Consider the following 16,922-nt stretch of genomic DNA (forward strand, 5'->3'; position numbering starts at 1 on the left):
TTTTATTTTGCTAATGAATGTTTACACTGACAGTAAGATGATACAGCAGGAACACTTATATGGATGGAGCTCTGTTCATCTACCTAAATTATCAAGAAACTGTATTTAAGATTCTGATGGTAAATTTCACAGACATGGCCTAACCATGTCCCCAGATACAAGTTCAAATCAAATAGATCATTCACTGACACAAATTCTAATAATGATTTATTCTTAATTACAAAAACATTGGACAAGTTACTTATGTTATAATTGGGCGTTTTGGTTCAAAATCAAGATCCTGTCAAAAAGCAGAATGAGCCTCACATGACTCATGTGGGTCATTTGGGTTTCAATGCTGAAATCCGGTTGGTTTAAATCTAAAAGGACTATCTGATCAGAATGGTTTCTACCTAAACCCCTGCACCCGCAGCCAATTATTAATCTGTGCAGTGCTCAGTGAGTGAATTCTGGAGGTTCTGAGCTTTCACATGACACACCACCTGTCCATATACTGAGAATGAGAAAAACATGTATACGTCCTCTATCTGCAGGTTAAGACACTGGCAACACAGGTTCAGTCTAACTGTGGTACCTTTTTAAATGCACCCGCTACATACAGTTCCTTTAAAACTCAGTTTCCTATATTTTTCTCCTTTTTAAACTTTTCCTTGCAAAACTACCACTCGATTGTTGTAATGTTAAGTATTATCGCACCAAACAGTTATCGTTTAAAAAGGATGAAAATGTGAGCTCCTTAAGTCATGAACATGAGATAATCCTTTCAGACAAGTGCCGCAAAAACAGTCTGGTACAGATTATTGTAGTTTTCCTCTCTCTGCCGCCACAAGCCTTTTATGCCATTACTTTGTCAGGTTTGGAAAAGATAAAGATGCTTCCCTTGTCACTGGTCTTTTAGTACAACATCTATAACAAAAGCTTGCAAACACTGGTGCCCCATCCCTACTTTTACATAGTATAAATATTACAACAAACAAAAAAGCTGCAACGGTTCAATAGAATCATCATTATGAAGTATTTGCCATCAATAAATAGTAAAAGGGAAGGAATCATCTTCAAAGGTATGACAAGATCCAAAGCTGTCACAACATATGATATGACATTTAAAGTGAAAACTCAGTACATTTGCAGCTTGGTCAGAAAGGTCTAAATCTAAGTGTGCACTGCCTCCAGTGGCCTCTCCAATTTCCAGTTGTTGGTGACATCACACAGGACTGCCCTAATTACAGCCAGATGTTTCTGATTACAAACACCTGGCTGTGGGGGTGGAGTTTGAAGTGTGGACACCTGTTAGACCAGTGACACTGCTGTGTGTGTCCTCTCAGCTCTGCCTCTGTAAACCAAAGGCTTTGGTCACACAGACAGCGGCTGCATGTGAGTGCTGTCTGCTCCACTTTGCCCCGGGGCAGTACAAGGTAAACCTAGTCTAACAGCACAATGCAGAGAGTGCAAATCTGAGCCCCAGGCAGCACTCAATCTTATGTACTACTTAATAAGGGCACATTTGAGCGGCGTAAACCATAACATGTCATCATTTTCACATCACTATAGACCATTCCAGGAGAGACGTGTTTAGAACAACTGCACACACAGCCTGGTGCTTATATAAACATTCTGTCACATTCATTTGACAGAAATATAAAAAACATGTATTTTGACATTTGTAAACATCACAGACAAATGGTGGTTGTTTATATGTTTGTTACATTTGCCAATGAGTACTAGGAGTCAATATCATTTTTTTTATTTTCTACAGTTGACTAACTGAAGTAGGATTTGTGGAGCTTAATGAAATAAAACTAATAATTTACTGTCAAACTATTGTGGCCTGCTATATTTTTGGTGCATTATTGTCCAGCGTAGCATTAGATTTAAAGACGCTTTACGCAACTTTTCTGATGGAGGCTCCCCCACCTGCTATTTTCCATGAGGATGTTATAGCTGTTGTCAGTCACTAGAACAACCCTGTTTTTTAATGGTTTGTGATGTTTAGAGGCTAATGCAAACTCTCCCATTGAAAATACATTAGAACGGGGTGCCCAAAGTGGGGCCCATAGGCCATCCAGGCCCCTTCTTTGACCCGAGAAGGTGTGATGAGATTTTTAAGATGCAGCAAAAGAAAATTAAATTCTGTCAGTTGGACAAAAGCTTTAGAGTGAAGATGTTTGTCTGCTCATCCAAGAGGCTTCTTCAGTTTTGTTTGCAAGACATATTTATTTTGATTCAATTTCACATTGAACAGGGAGCCCATAGCAGTCTAACCCCTAAAAAACGCAATAGTTAAAAGACGATTTAATCATAAATTACTTTTTACATGAAAAACATTGGCCTGCTTATATACATTCATTTTGATCAGCTGAGGAAAAAAGTCTGGACCGCCCCTGCATCAGGGCCAACATGGACTGGTACCAACCTTTAGAATACAGGCATTCAGTTTACAAAACTGTAAGGGTCTGTACACTGGAGGGTCTATACAAGTGAAATACAAGTACAAAATGCCATTGTAGAAGAGTCTACGTCACAGATCAGGCAAGTAGTCAAACACACACAGTATTACACATGTGGCAGGCTAGCGGTGTACACAGGAGTAGAGTGTTGACAACAGGCTGTCCTCATGTTCTCTATGTCCTCCCAGCGTGTGTCCTGAGCTCCAGCTGCTGTCCCCTCTGTTTGTCCAACGTCCACCTCCGCTCAGTTTCTTAAAAGGGGGTTGGTCGTCAGGGGCTGTAAAGAGGAGGAGTGTGCTGAGCCTCCTGCAGCAGACACGGGCGCGAGCACACACGAGCACACACTGAGACATTACACAGTGTGGAGGGGACAACTGCATGTTTAACACGCCATATGGTTGTCAAAAGTATTGAAAATCAGATACTAATCAATACTAAAACTAATATCAAAACTAGATACTCATTTGAACAAGTAACAATACCAAAAAAGATCTTGAGTATCAGAAGTATAAGACCACATATACCTGGAAACTGAAGGACTACACAGATATAAGGCCATGTGATAAAATAAAAGAAAGTACTATTATTTAATGCTGAAAATCACACTCTATTGTCTAAATAAAAAGCTTTAATCATCATCGTGATATCTGAATTGGTACTGAGTATTGAGTCTATTCCTTCGTATCCAAATTCAAAGTTTTACTATTGTGACAACACTAATAGTCCAGTGAAAGCACAGGGCGAGGTTCAGGCTTGAAGGCATTTCAGTGTGAAATATAAAACCTGTTGTTTGTTACCGCCTCAATCGCACAGCATGTGAAGTTGCATTTCATATATTGTTTATATACAGTATATTATTTAAGCAGACTGCGTGCTGTCTGCATTTAATTAAGCGTTTCGTAGCGTTTGATAATCAGGGAGTGTGCATTTGCAGGCTAACCTTGCTCACACTACACTGATGTGTGTAGCACTCTGAAGTTCTACAAACTTAAAAGCTCTCACTGAAAGCAATCTGTAAAATGCATAACGTCACCACTAATATTTGAATCTGATTGGTCAAAGCGCCACAACAGAGCAAGCCAAAAAATATAATTTCTATGACATTCAGTTGAGAGAAAAGCACAAACATCTTCCCTGTCCACACATGAACATTTACCTTCTGCACATTTTTCACAAACTAAACAGTCCATTTTAATGCTAAAATAGACTGAAGTACATCTGTCAGCGTCCCTATGTTTGTTTATTTGGGTGCTAAGGTAAGCAGGTAAAAGAATTAACTTTTGAGAAAGTATAGTATACACTAACGTGGTGGAAAGGGTGAGGTAGGAAGGGATGAAAGGCAGGCTCTTTGTGGTGGCACGTACCCTGCAGTCACAATGGGGTGAGGGCATTTAATTGTGATTATGATTTATGACCTAATTCTGGCTCGTTTGCTGGGAGAGAATCTGTGATACATATTTATCGTAGTTTTACATTAGTTTAGTGGTAGTTTGTGGAAAGAAAGTTAAGCAGAAAAGTACAAAAGTACAGGAAGTAATTTTTGTTAGTCTATAGTAAAAGAAAACTTAAATTCTGTCTAACTAAATTAGTTCACAGAATTGAAATTTTCTTATATATATATATATATATATATATATATATACACATATTATCTACATATGCCATATCTGCTGCCTGTATCCAAGTAAAACTATAAACTTTACCAAAATTAAAAAATATATATAAACGAATAAGAAAGACTTAGACATAATGATGTTAAGTATGTTTTAGTGAAAACCTAACCTTCGACCAGCCATCACACAGATGACAGCTTCCATAGACACTAAAGATGTGTGTGTATGCGCGTGTGTGTCCTTGCATGTGTGTGTGGCTCTTACCATGATGGTGGTGACCACCACAGTTCGATTCTCCATGCCCGACGTGTCATTGGGCAGCAGAGGAGAGTCCTGGATCAGCACCAGTTTGTCCGAGTCGCTCCAGTAGCCAATCTGCAGCACAGTCACACTTTAATCTTCTGTACACAACATTTACACCTGCTGCCTTCATGCGTGCGTGGGATTTTACTCAGTCAATAGGTAGTATTCACAGTCATACTTTTAGATGGAGGGCAGGGGTCTATATAGCTCTATGGGAGATTCACTGTATTATCATATTTGTTTGGGATGGACACAAGCTTGTCATATAAATCTTGTGGTTCAGAGTCCTTTCACGTCATTGTACAGGATATGTGGGCAGACCCAGTAATTACACATGTTGTAACCATAAACCAGATCTTTAAGATTTATAAATTCTGACCTCCAGCTCAATGTTTCTAAGGACACTATAATACTGTTATGTCATGTGAATCCATTGGTGTGTAACAGTCAGGCTATAGTTTTATGTCAGATAATTGGCAAAAACCAAATCTAACAACTTGAATTGAAACTATGATTCTTCTGCTGTTTTAAGATGTATTTCTGCACAGAAGGTACATGAGGTCCAAACTATACAAATGAGAATTAACAGAGGATTTTAGCATAATATTTTGCATACTTACACAATGTGAATCAGAGTAAAAAATTCTAACACATTGCTACACAGGTAGGGTGACCAGATTTTCAAAGTCAAAAACTGGGACACAGCTGGGTTGGGGCGTTTCATAATAAAAACAAAAATTGTGAAAACAGTGTAATTAGGAATATCATTATTACTCAGTCCATTCATGACTAATTCACATTTCTTGTTGTGCGTCAGTGGAATCTGGGAGACTTCAGTCAGTACAGTTAAGTAAATGTTTTCAAGCAAGATTTTATTTTGGCTCAATAAATGACAATATATTGCCCTCTTTAATTTGACGGGGATGAATTTGGTCAAAAATAAGGATACCTGGGACATTTCTTGTATAAAACTGGGACAAATCACTGGTTTTGGATAAACCTGCTGGGAGAGGGGATGCAGGGCACAAAACTGGGACTGTCCCAGGTAAATGCGGACGTCTGGTCACCCTATATACAGGTTAACTGGTTTTAAAATGCTAAGCTTATATGTAACAGCTACACTGAAAAAAGAGATAAAATAACTTCAAGATATGTATATTTTTATGAAATTGGTGATGTATTGTCCTTTTCACCCGCAAAGTCTCACCTTAAATCCATACATGTGTTATCAGAGCCTTACACTCCACTTAAATCTAAAACCGATGTTGTGATTCCTCCACGATGCAGATAACCTGGTGACCATTCCTAACCCCTCTACATTATCCATCAGACACGACCTGAGAGCCGCGGGGGTACAAAGCCAGCTGACATATGCACTCTGCCCCTGTGGAGTGTCCAGTATCCAAGGGCCTTGGGAAAGAGGGGCAAAGCCAAAGCTGTGTCAGAGTGATGTATGGGTGGATGAACGAGCCAGAGCCCCGACACCCACCATACGAGGGTGTAAGTCAGACAGAGAGGACACAGGGAGAGGCCCAGACAGTGCCAGGAAGGGGCTGACACTGGGCTATCAAACTTATTCCAGAAGTTGCCGTGGGCGCTGCCATCATCATTCAAGCTGTATTATTTTGCATGGGGCTGCCGACCTTGACTGGAAACTCTTCTATATGGGCTACAAAGCTGTTTTAAAACCTCCCAAATTATCATTTGAACTGAACTCTACAAAGAAAGCATGGTTTACCAGCATTTAGAGGCAAAACTTGGCGAGGTGGAATAAGGTCAATACCTCCAGGGGGTAGGAGGACAGTTGCATTTCCTAAATGAAGGGTGAAGGTATAAGAAGTTGGTGCTCTGAATGGTTGAAACTTCTCAAATATGGATGGCAAACCAGGAGTGATTGGTTGATAGCTCCAGCAACAATGTCATCATTCATTTCCGATTCAGGCTGGAGCAGGACGAGGCTAGGGGAAGTGATGCAATCCAGGTGACCTGAACTAAATTCAACTTCTATACTAATACAGACCAATATCACCAAGGCAACCGCCAATCAGTGAACAACTTTGGACAGACACCATAAGGCGTGTCACAACAAAAAATTTTAAAGCGAAATATATAAAGAAAATAGACAATAGAAGACATTATTGAAACTAATTACACCTCTGACACCATAGCCCCAAACAGGAGCAATACACATGAACTGCAATAAATACATGGCTTAAAAAGTAAGTTTGAGGCTACGTTGTAAGTTTGTATCTATTATGAGTCATAGAAGGTATTTATTCAGTCCTTATGTTATTCTTGAACAAAGGGTCAAGAGCAGTGAATACCTTAACGTTCCTAATTACCCTCGCCTGGGGTTAAAACCATGAAGGATGACGCAGCTAGAAACAGGAGCTGTGCTTGGTCGATCCTGAGTCTGTAAAAGCCAGTAAAAGCCAAGAGTATCTGTGAATTGTGATTGGTTGATACATTTTGAGAGCTGGTTGTCGGGGCCGAGTGAGAATTGCGACTGGTCAATATTTCCAAACTGTGGGAGAGTAGGCGTAAAGGTATTGGTGAGCTTTGATTGGTTTGTGTTGATGGTAAGCCGTGAGGAAAAACTGTCCTTTCTTCCCAACTCAGAAGTAAAGCAACTACAAGTATGTTTCAGTGATAAACATGTGAGTTGTTTTTGGTCGATACTTTCTGAGGACGCGGTCACTGGTGATGGGGGAGAGCAGTGGACAACTTTACAAAAACACTTGACAAAACTTCCTCCTAATTACCATTTCCTGGGATTAAAACCATGAAGGATGACCCGACTAGAAGCGGGAGCTGCGATTGGTCGATCTTGAGTCTGTAAGAAGCCGGTAAAAGCCAGGAGTATCTGTGAGTTGTGTTTGGTCGATATATGTTGAGAACTGGTTGTCACAACGGGCGACAACTGTGATTGGTCAATATCTTCTAACTAAGTATTTGTGAGCTTTGATTGGTTTCTACCTCCTGTGTTGATCACGAACCATGAGGAGAGACTGTGATTGGTCGATACTTCCTGACCGGGACTTGACAAGTCAGGAGTAAATGTTATGATTGGTTGATTTCTTCTTCTTGATAAAACTTGCTGTTGGGCTGAGTGAGAGCTGCGATTGGTCACTACTTCCTGACTGTGGGACATAGGGGTGAAATTATTGGTGAGCTTTGATTAGTTTGTGTCGATGAAGGAGGACAGTCTGATTGGCCGATACTTCCCGACTGAGACGTAAAGTGCAGGTGGCACGGTCGATTCCCTCCGAGTTCCTATGACAAACCGGTCACGTGAACTGTGATTGGTCGATCTTTCCTGAGGGCGGGGTCGATGGTGATGGAGGAGGGTGATGGAGGAGGATGCTGTGTCCCTGAAAGACCCCGATGTTCGGAGGGAGGCGGACCAGAGCAGACTGATGGATGGGCCTTCTTCTTCTGCTCTGCACTCCATCACATGCTCTGGTTCTTGGTTGGACATTATGAATTATGATCGATTACAACAATATGGATCCAACTGAACAAATTTGAGACAGTCTAAAAACGCTGGGAATAAATATACAAGTCATTTTTAGAATAACAGCTAGCTTTCCTCAGTCAGAATGGTATCGATTAGCAGAATTGAATTGTCTTCTGTGTAAAACCTGCTAACTCTTCTGAAACACGCACGATTCTTGTATTAGATTAGCACTTCAGACTTCAATTGTATTTAAAACGTTCTGTGTAAACTCAATCTTCACATGAAAAAAAAAAAAAAGAATGCAAATCATATCCCAATTGCAATATTTGTCTAAAGAAATAATACTGACTTGCAACAGCCCTACTACATTTTGTCACATTAAAGCTGGGATACTGGATTTTCACACCACATTTACGTATTTAAATCTGTCTAACCCGTCTGTAGCTCTCAAAAAGCCTTTAGCATATTGTTAATATCACATGCATTCATTTTCAAGCAAGTGAACAGCTTTATAACAGCTTTTTTCCGTGTGTAACTGGGGTAGACAACCAAGCACAGCCAATCAGAGTGCTGTTTTCGATGTATAATATATTATATACATGAATATTTTAATAGTGGACTAGTCAAATAATTATTTCTATTGAACATTTTAAATATATTATGGTGATTGAAGGCTGAAACATAGCGAATAATTACAAATATAGTATATTACTGATTAAATTAGGAAATTGTTTATTCTGTTCAAAATTTTGAATTAATGTCACTGTCTTTGTTATAAATGTGTGTGTTGAGTCTGTATAGTCCAGACAACGATTATCAAAATACAACTTTTTTTTTTTTTTTTTATAGTTGACTAGTTGCAATTAGCAGAGTAATTGTTGCAGCCCAGATAAGAAATAAAAGTAGTTTATTATTATTAGCTGCAGACAGCACACAGCGGTCACACATTTTGTCACAAAGTAATGCACTAATTTACAAAAGTCAGGTATCCCAGCTTTAACTACACTCACATAAGAGCGTTCAGTGTGCGTGTGGGGGGCCTTACCCGCCGTGGGCCGTTGCTCTTGAGCTCAAACACATCCATGGTGTAGTTGACCCGTCGGCCATAGTGGTCAAACTGGACATTACCTGTAAGACCTTGTAGCCGCACCTGTACACACACACACCCCCACACACATACACACACAAACACACACACACACACATGTAACATACTGTTCCTGTCTAGTGATATTCCAATGAGGTTTTGCTGAGTTGCGCTAAAATTACAACAACAAAAAAACAACAAAAAAATCACGCAGTGAACAGCAGGTTGACAAGTTGTTGCTAACCCTAATGGTACATTTTTTATACTTACAAAAGCAATTGGGTATCCTTTCCTTTTAATTTAAATTTGTTGTCTGTTTTATATTTTACATTTTAATACAAGTTAGCCTAGTGCATCAGTCTAAAATGGTGACACCTAACATCAAAAATGTATTTATGCAATTGATTTCATATTTAAGGCATAACAAAATTAAAATGACTCTTACTGAACTATCAGAGTATTGTATAGTACCATAAAAATGGAATTTTCTGATAATCTAAGATGAAATAAAATGTCAAACCAAGTATAAAGCAGTGTTAGAAAGAGTAATGGAAATTTGCCCTCAAGTAAAAGTTTACTCAATTATAACCATATGCACTGTTGGCCAAATTATAAGTAACTAAAAAGTACACATGAAAAATGCTACTAGTATTACTAGTACTAGTTACAAGTTTTTTTTTAACACAATGGTAGAAGCATTTCAGATCACACTTTAATTGCAAAGGTGTAAAGTGAATTTAGTGTTTTTAAATCACAATCTGCTTATTCTATGAGCTCTGTCCAATCAGAGCAGGAGATACAGTGCTGTTGTGTGGGTTTGCGGGTATAGAGACTATAGCAGAGACTATATCAGAGACAGAGGTGGATCAGGGACTCAATAACATCTATGATTTAAAATGTAACTAGTTACAATTACATGGGTAGAATTATACTTAATTACAAGTACAAGAACATGTTTAAAAATGTACTCAAAATAGTACTATTACCTCAGATATGTACAATGTAATATGTAATTAGTTTCTTTCCATCCCTAGTATTAAGGGTATCTGACCTGCTTGAGTGTCCTCTCCATGTCCATGCCTTGGTTCCAAGGGGCAGCGGGGTTGGCCAGGCAGTCCCCGGCGTTCCCTCGTCTGGAGATGTCCACTTTCTGTCTGCGCAGGGCTCGGAACGCTTCGGCCATAACCATGACGCCATCGTATGTCAGAGCCGAAGTGTACTGTGAGCAAGGACAGACAAACACTGTTTACACTGATGAGCACACACAACAACGGAGTTAATGCTTCATACACACGCCCTGGGTTTAAAAGTTAAAGTTATTTTACTTTCTTACCGGGCACAGGGACCTTATATAACATACACAGAGGTAATCTCATAGCTGGTACTTAGCAATCATGTTAACCGTGGCCAAAACTTGGGGGGGGGGGACAAGATGTTAAAGACTGTATGTTTAAGACTTTACAAATGAGGTAAGCACTTGTGTGTTTAAAGGTGTTTTTGTCTCGGGCTATGTCTGAAAGTCAATTTTTACACCGTCATTTACGACACACCCCACACTTAGAGAACTGTATAGTGCACTCATTCACAGCGCAGTTTGGACAGACAGCTCTATACATTCGGGTCATGTGACTCTGGGTCTAGGTGGAAAAAAAAGTTTTTAAAAGTCTGCTAAACTCTGATAAAACTTGATTTCTGTAATAGGTAATGATCAAATTCAATGGGCACACAAGTATTTATGGACAATTAATAACCATACACATTTTTATACAGAACAGACTGGATTGTTGTAAACTTTTTGTCTGAGATGTGAAACCGCTCAAGCTAAAGTAAGTAGCTAACATTAGCAACAGTTTACTTAATTGTGTCTTACCCATAATCACAGGTCAACATTGCGATAAACCTATATGTTTTCATTCAGTTGTGTTGTGTCCAATTAAAGACCAGTCGCTGTCCACTGCTGTTTTTATGACTCTCACAATGCATTGTGGTCAATATTGAGTGGTCTAATGACCATCACTGGACATTCCAACACCACTAAAAATGATGTGACCCCTAAATAGTGCCCTGAGAAGGGAATAGTGTGGACATTTGGACACAACCTTGATGTTAATGCTAATGCAAATCTTAAACATTAAAATAATATCACAAAATGAAAACATAGCGTAGTGTTTACTTTAAATTTGAATTGGCAGCTTTATATTTTATTTTTGTAATAAAAGTTAGCATTAGCATGGAGATGCAGTGAGCTAGCTAGTGTGCTGCTGTGCACAGAGCCTATTACAGGCTGATTTAGAGGAATATCCATGGCCAGCCCCCCTGCCGCGTGCTGCATGAGAGCTCGTTGTTTTGGCAGTGCACTGGGAGGAGTGTCATTCCCTTAAACTCATCTCATCCGTCTTTAACCTGAGCAGTCTCCTTTGGGTGCCTCTCAGTCCCAAATGCGACCTCTGGAGCAGCACAAACTTAATTGTGTGACTGCGGCTGAGTGTTAAATTAAATCAGAAATGCAATTAGCAACTCACAAAGGTGGTAGTTATTTAGCTAAGTTAATGTCCTCTGTAGAGAACACAATAATATCTCTATGGGGTCCTATTATGTATAAAAGCTGCTAACCTTTGTGTTTATGTTTACACAGATACCAAAAAACTGATCATTATCTGATTTCTAATATATATATATATATATATATATATATATATATATATATATATATATATATATATATATATATATATATATATGCACACACACACTACCATATACTTGTATTTTTTTATATAAGTATTTGATAAAATAATGTGTCTTGCCCCAGTACAGATATGTTGTATAAGCTCTAGAGGTCAAAATAATATTTGCATCTAAAATAAAGTGTTTTATTGTCCAATAATGACAAAGGACACAATTAGCATGCTAGTTGTTGTTAGATTTACCATGATGACAAAACTCCACTTGGCCTCTGAACATCGTGAAGAGCTTTTAAGCTGAATAATTAGGACACTCTGAATCTTACTCTGAAGATAAATGAAGAATAACTTTGGACCAAACCACTGAAAATGAACTAGTTCAGATTTTTACACTTTTTAACGCAGGGACAGCGCCTCTGAGAAGTTACTAAGCCTGGTTCATTTCTTAAAAAATGATTTGCTCATTATAAATCTTTTTCAAGACTAATGATGGTGTATTTTTCTTAGCGGTACCATCCATTCAATAAATAGCAGATTTGAAACAAAAATACTAGGTCAGTACTACATCATCTGGAATATATTCATATTTTGATAAATATTAGCTTTAGTATAGATTATTATCTGATTTTCAATACTTTTCCCAACCCTAACATCCAGCTCATACACACTTATTTTCCCCTCTCTTCTTCTCTCCTCTGAGTCTAGTGAAACAGAAGATTTGGCTGCAGGGGAGGGGGGCAGGAGATGACCACAGTGTCGTCCTTAAGTAGGTCACTCTGTCACATGGTCAGGACGTGGCTCTGCTCTCATCATGTGTGAGTGTGAGGAAATATGATGGACATGTCAGCTTCACTGACTGCATGCGACACTGTTTACTGAGCAGCGTCCGCTTCACATAAGACTCATGAGGATGACTAGATGTAAATGCATACGACAGCTTACACTCACGAAACTCACGCTCACTAAACATGATTATCATTATTATATATCGCTTACTTCGTGGTTTGGCATCGCAACACATGACATACTGGGCCTAAAATATGGAGTTGTATGTGTGTGTGTGTGTGTGTGTATATGTGTGTATGTATGTATGTGATTCAGGACGAGGACCATGCCTCACCCTCCTCCTGCTCCTCTCCAGCGAACCACAGCTCACCTCAACTACACCTCGAATTACCCAGAAGCCCTTTTTATACAAGTCTATCCCAGGCAACACTGTCTATCTCCTACCCAGTGTCTCTTGTTCATCTTTCAGCCCGAAGACCTCACCATTTACAGAGGGGGGGGGGGTGGTCCTGAATCAGCTGGGCTAACTGCCTGAGACATGGCCCTCATCCTGATTGTCTACCCAGCCTCCACATTTATTCATATCATTAATAAATATCTTTATCATAAACTACATTGTTGTGTCCTTGTCCTTGCTGGTGAAGATTCATTTACTGTTTTTGAGGACATTATAATAATTCAAGTAGTAGAAATGCATTCATTTCTAATGGTCAATGATCAGGCTGGGTCTTTTTAATGGAGAGGTCTACAGCTAGGGGATGGGTACTGAAACCTCAAGACAGCACTGGTGCCAGGTCTTAACGGTCCCGTGGATCAATAATCCATCTTGGTGCTGAACAGGTTTGGAGCAGATGGAAGACTTGAGGACATTTCTACCTTTTTAATTTTAAATAGCAATTATCATCTTGTCATCTCATCCATGTTCAGGAAAATAACATTATAAGAAAAAAAGGTATTAAAATGGATGCTTGTTCAGTCCTGGTTTAGTCCTGGTTTAGTCCTGGTTTAGTCCTGGTTTAGTCCTGGTTTAGTCCTGGTTTAGTCCTGGTTTAGTCCTGGTTTAGTCCTGGTTTAGTCCTGGTTTAGTCCTGGTTTAGTCCTGGTTTAGTCCTGTTCTAGTCCTGATTTAGTCCTGGTTTAGTCCTGGTTTAGTCCTGGTTTAGTCCTGGTTTAGTCCTGTTCTAGTCCTGATTTAGTCCTGGTTTAGTCCTGGTTTAGTCCTGGTTTAGTCCTGGTTTAGTCCTGGTTTAGTTCTGGTTTAGTCCTGGTTTAGTCCTGGTTTAGTCCCGGTTTAGTCCCGGTTTAGCCCTTTGAATTCGAATCTTTTGCTGATGTGAGGTTACGCAGAGAGGTTATCTGAGACCTTGGGCGGGGTGTCTGAGCCGGGGTACTCCCTCTGGTCCAGCTTGTTCCAGCGCTGCATGAGCTTGATGACCATGGGGTTACTGAAGTCCACCAGCTGGAAGCCCGTCACGTTAGCTCCTCCATGCATGAAGCGCTCAAGGTTTATGTCCTTAAAACCCTGCAGATTTATTCCCAAAAAAGAAAAAAATAAATATATTTTTTTTTAATTATAAAATATTCTAATGACATTAAAAGGTTATTCCCTTTTCCTTAAAATAAATAAATAAATAAATAATAAATACATAAATAAATACATTCAAAATATAAAAAAATATATATTCAAAAAATAAATAAATAATAAATAAATATTGATGTGTAGTTCAGATTTTGTGAGACTCAAACAGTCCTAAAGTGGCCTGACACAGACTATACCATTTAAATATATATTAGTGAGAACACTTTGTAAATGTATAATGTATATTTTATCTCTGAGACACTTTTCTTTACCCAAATATCAATAAACTTCTCATTTCACTGCAAAAAATCAGATTTGACCAGCAGAGCTCATCATAAGCTTTGTTTTGATAGCTCCATATGCCAATAAGCAATCTCAAGTCCAATTTAAAAAAAAAAAAACACACACACAACTCCAGTCGACACTTTAAAATGCTCTGTCATCAAAATGTGTACAGTTCCACAATGGAGGCGACTAAAGGCGAGTGAATCAGACCCGGATATTATGTTTTCAATGATTCACTGACAGCAGGTCTATATGGTCTATGTAACAAAAATATACAATCATTTCAGTGTGTATTTGAGCTTCATCTAAGGTAACTTATGGTAAATGTAATAAAACGGTAGATAAAATAAATAAATAAACATTTTGTGGGATCATAATTTATGTAGTATTGGTCAAGCAAATAAAAAAAAAAAAATCAGGATTAGGTATTCATCATAAATTCTAACTGTCTTTCATAGTCTCCAAGAAAAAAGAAACAAACAATGTAAAACCAGACTCTGATATCACTTGTATGTATCTGCCAAAACTATCTTAAAGGAACAGAATGCAGCATTTTGATTTTAAATTTCATAAACTTGACTTATCTTTGTGTCCCCTAAATGCAAGGGAGACTATAGCTTTAACTGATAAAAATTGTAATGCTGATTTATTCTTAATTACAAAAACACTGGAGTTTCAGTTTAGTTTACAAACTTTTAAAGAGTCTAAAACATAATACTATTACTACTACATAGTACTCACCAGGTTGGCCATGATGTAGTGGTATCCTTTGACATGTTTCCCCACACTGACGATCTGTGGGAGCAGAGAGAGAGAGGGAGGGAGGGCAGAGGAGAGAGGGAGGAGAGAGGGAGGAGAAGAGAGAGAAAGAGATACAGAGGGAGGGGAGAGGAGAGAGAGAGGAGAGAGATAGAGAAGGAAATGGGAGAGAGGGGAGAGAGGGGAGAGAGATGGACACAGGTTAATCAAGTGTACCTAGCTGTGTGACGCACCGAGCAGCGCGCAACACCACCCGTCCAAACACATGAGCACCTCGTCACCACCACAAACGATTCACACGTGCGCAGACAGGGGGCGGCGTGGGGTGACGCACAACACAAGTGAAGGCTGACATCTGTGGAGATAATAGGTGAGGAGATGGGAGCTGAGGGAGAGGAGGGCCCTGGACTCATCTATGGTATTAATAGGTTTCATTGGGTTCATGTGACATCACAACTTTTTATAATCCCTATAGTTTAAATCTGAGCTGGACAACTCTGGCACAGTAGCGTGCTAGATAGCTCATTGTGTCTCAAAGCTAACAGGCACATTTATTAAAATGAGAAAACATAAAATAAACAACCCTTAAAATTAAAATACATAAAAATAAATATTATCCAATTATTATATTCAGGTGTTGTTTTAATATTTATTATGTTTCAAAGTTAGCATTAGCGTTAACATTGAGACACAAACATCTCTCTTATCGTCTAGTGAAGTATTCATTACACACATATTTGTGTAGTGTTTAACACTGCCATTGACATCCACCTGGAGCTCCCTGTCCACTGACTGATCTTTAAATATTTATCCATTTTAGCGCGACACTGCCAAAATCCCATAGAGATACAACTGGACAAGAAGTAGTGACTCTAACAGTGCTGTTGTGCACAGAGCCTGTTTTATGGTGGATTTGCAGTTTTCATCAAAAACATGGCTGCATGTGTCATCCATCCATATTCAAGATCTCTCAGGGGCACTATTCAAACCCTTCTTACGGTTAAAAGTACAAGCCTGTACAAGGCTCTGCCCTCAAGCCTACGTCATCCATGCTCCTGCACGGCCATTTTTCATTAAGTATATAATGAAAACTGAGCAGGATACAAAACTGTACACAACACGTTGACAAACCTGAAAAGATGTGCAGTAGTTTCATTAGCAGGATGGACACTGATTGTGTTGTGACAGAGGTGTGATGGGCGGGTTACATAACATTTACTTATATAGCGCGGGTTATGTAACATTTACTTATATGGCACTTTTCCACCTTCATTCAAAGCACTTCACTCACCCATTCACACACCAATGTACGCAGGCACCGACTGACAACTAACATTACCCATGAAGTTTTTGTTTTTTTTTTGTTTGTTTGTTTTTTTATGTTGAGACACTCAACTGAGCTACTGTTGCCCCAATGGCTTGTCCATTTCCTACAAAAAACATGTAGAACGTTGTTGATCAAACAAGCAGATTTAAATATTTTGAAATTCATGAAAAAATTAGGAAAATTATATTTATCAAGAATTTGACAATGGTAGTAAGAAAAATGTTTATCTAGGATTTTCAATGCTCTGTAACATGTTTCAATTACACAAAGAATTATGTTTTTCTGTTATTGGAGGGATTACAAGGAGTCACTAGTCATTAAAGTATTATGGGGGTATTATGCAAAATCAACTTTTTGGAACTTTTCTACCATGTTATAATGCTGTTCTCTCATCAAAAACATGCCTGAAGAGGTTTTATGTCATTTTTTTGCATGTTCGAGTAATTGAGAGATCTGTCTTGCGCCCTATCCGAAACCTCCTTATGGTTAGCAGTACAATTCTGTCCAATACTCAGCCACAAGCCTATGTCACCCATGCTCCCACACGGCCATTTTTCACAAATATAAAAAAGCAGGATACAAAACAATATTCTAC

At 38.9% G+C, this 16,922-nt stretch overlaps 1 protein-coding gene across 5 annotated transcripts in view; it reads right to left on the reverse strand.

Annotated features, from left to right (window-relative positions):
* The window catches only part of LOC117381749 (glutamate receptor 4), a 132,666-nt gene that overhangs the window by 34,511 nt on the left and 81,233 nt on the right, over positions 1 to 16,922 (reverse strand). For 4 of the 5 annotated variants that reach the window (XM_055226969.1, XM_033978757.2, XM_055226971.1 and 1 more), the window contains exons 5-9: positions 14,983 to 15,036; positions 13,741 to 13,899; positions 9,959 to 10,126; positions 8,866 to 8,970; positions 4,325 to 4,435 (exon numbers count right to left, since the gene is read on the reverse strand). In XM_055226969.1, the coding sequence (XP_055082944.1) occupies positions 4,325 to 4,435; positions 8,866 to 8,970; positions 9,959 to 10,126; positions 13,741 to 13,899; positions 14,983 to 15,036 (597 nt within the window). Of the gene's footprint in view, positions 1 to 2,503; positions 2,725 to 4,324; positions 4,436 to 8,865; positions 8,971 to 9,958; positions 10,127 to 13,740; positions 13,900 to 14,982; positions 15,037 to 16,922 lie in introns of those variants that run through there. The other variant, XM_055226972.1, reaches the window with a different exon arrangement.

This window comes from Periophthalmus magnuspinnatus, chromosome 14 (genome assembly GCF_009829125.3).
Source record: "Periophthalmus magnuspinnatus isolate fPerMag1 chromosome 14, fPerMag1.2.pri, whole genome shotgun sequence".
NCBI lineage: Eukaryota > Metazoa > Chordata > Actinopteri > Gobiiformes > Gobiidae > Periophthalmus > Periophthalmus magnuspinnatus.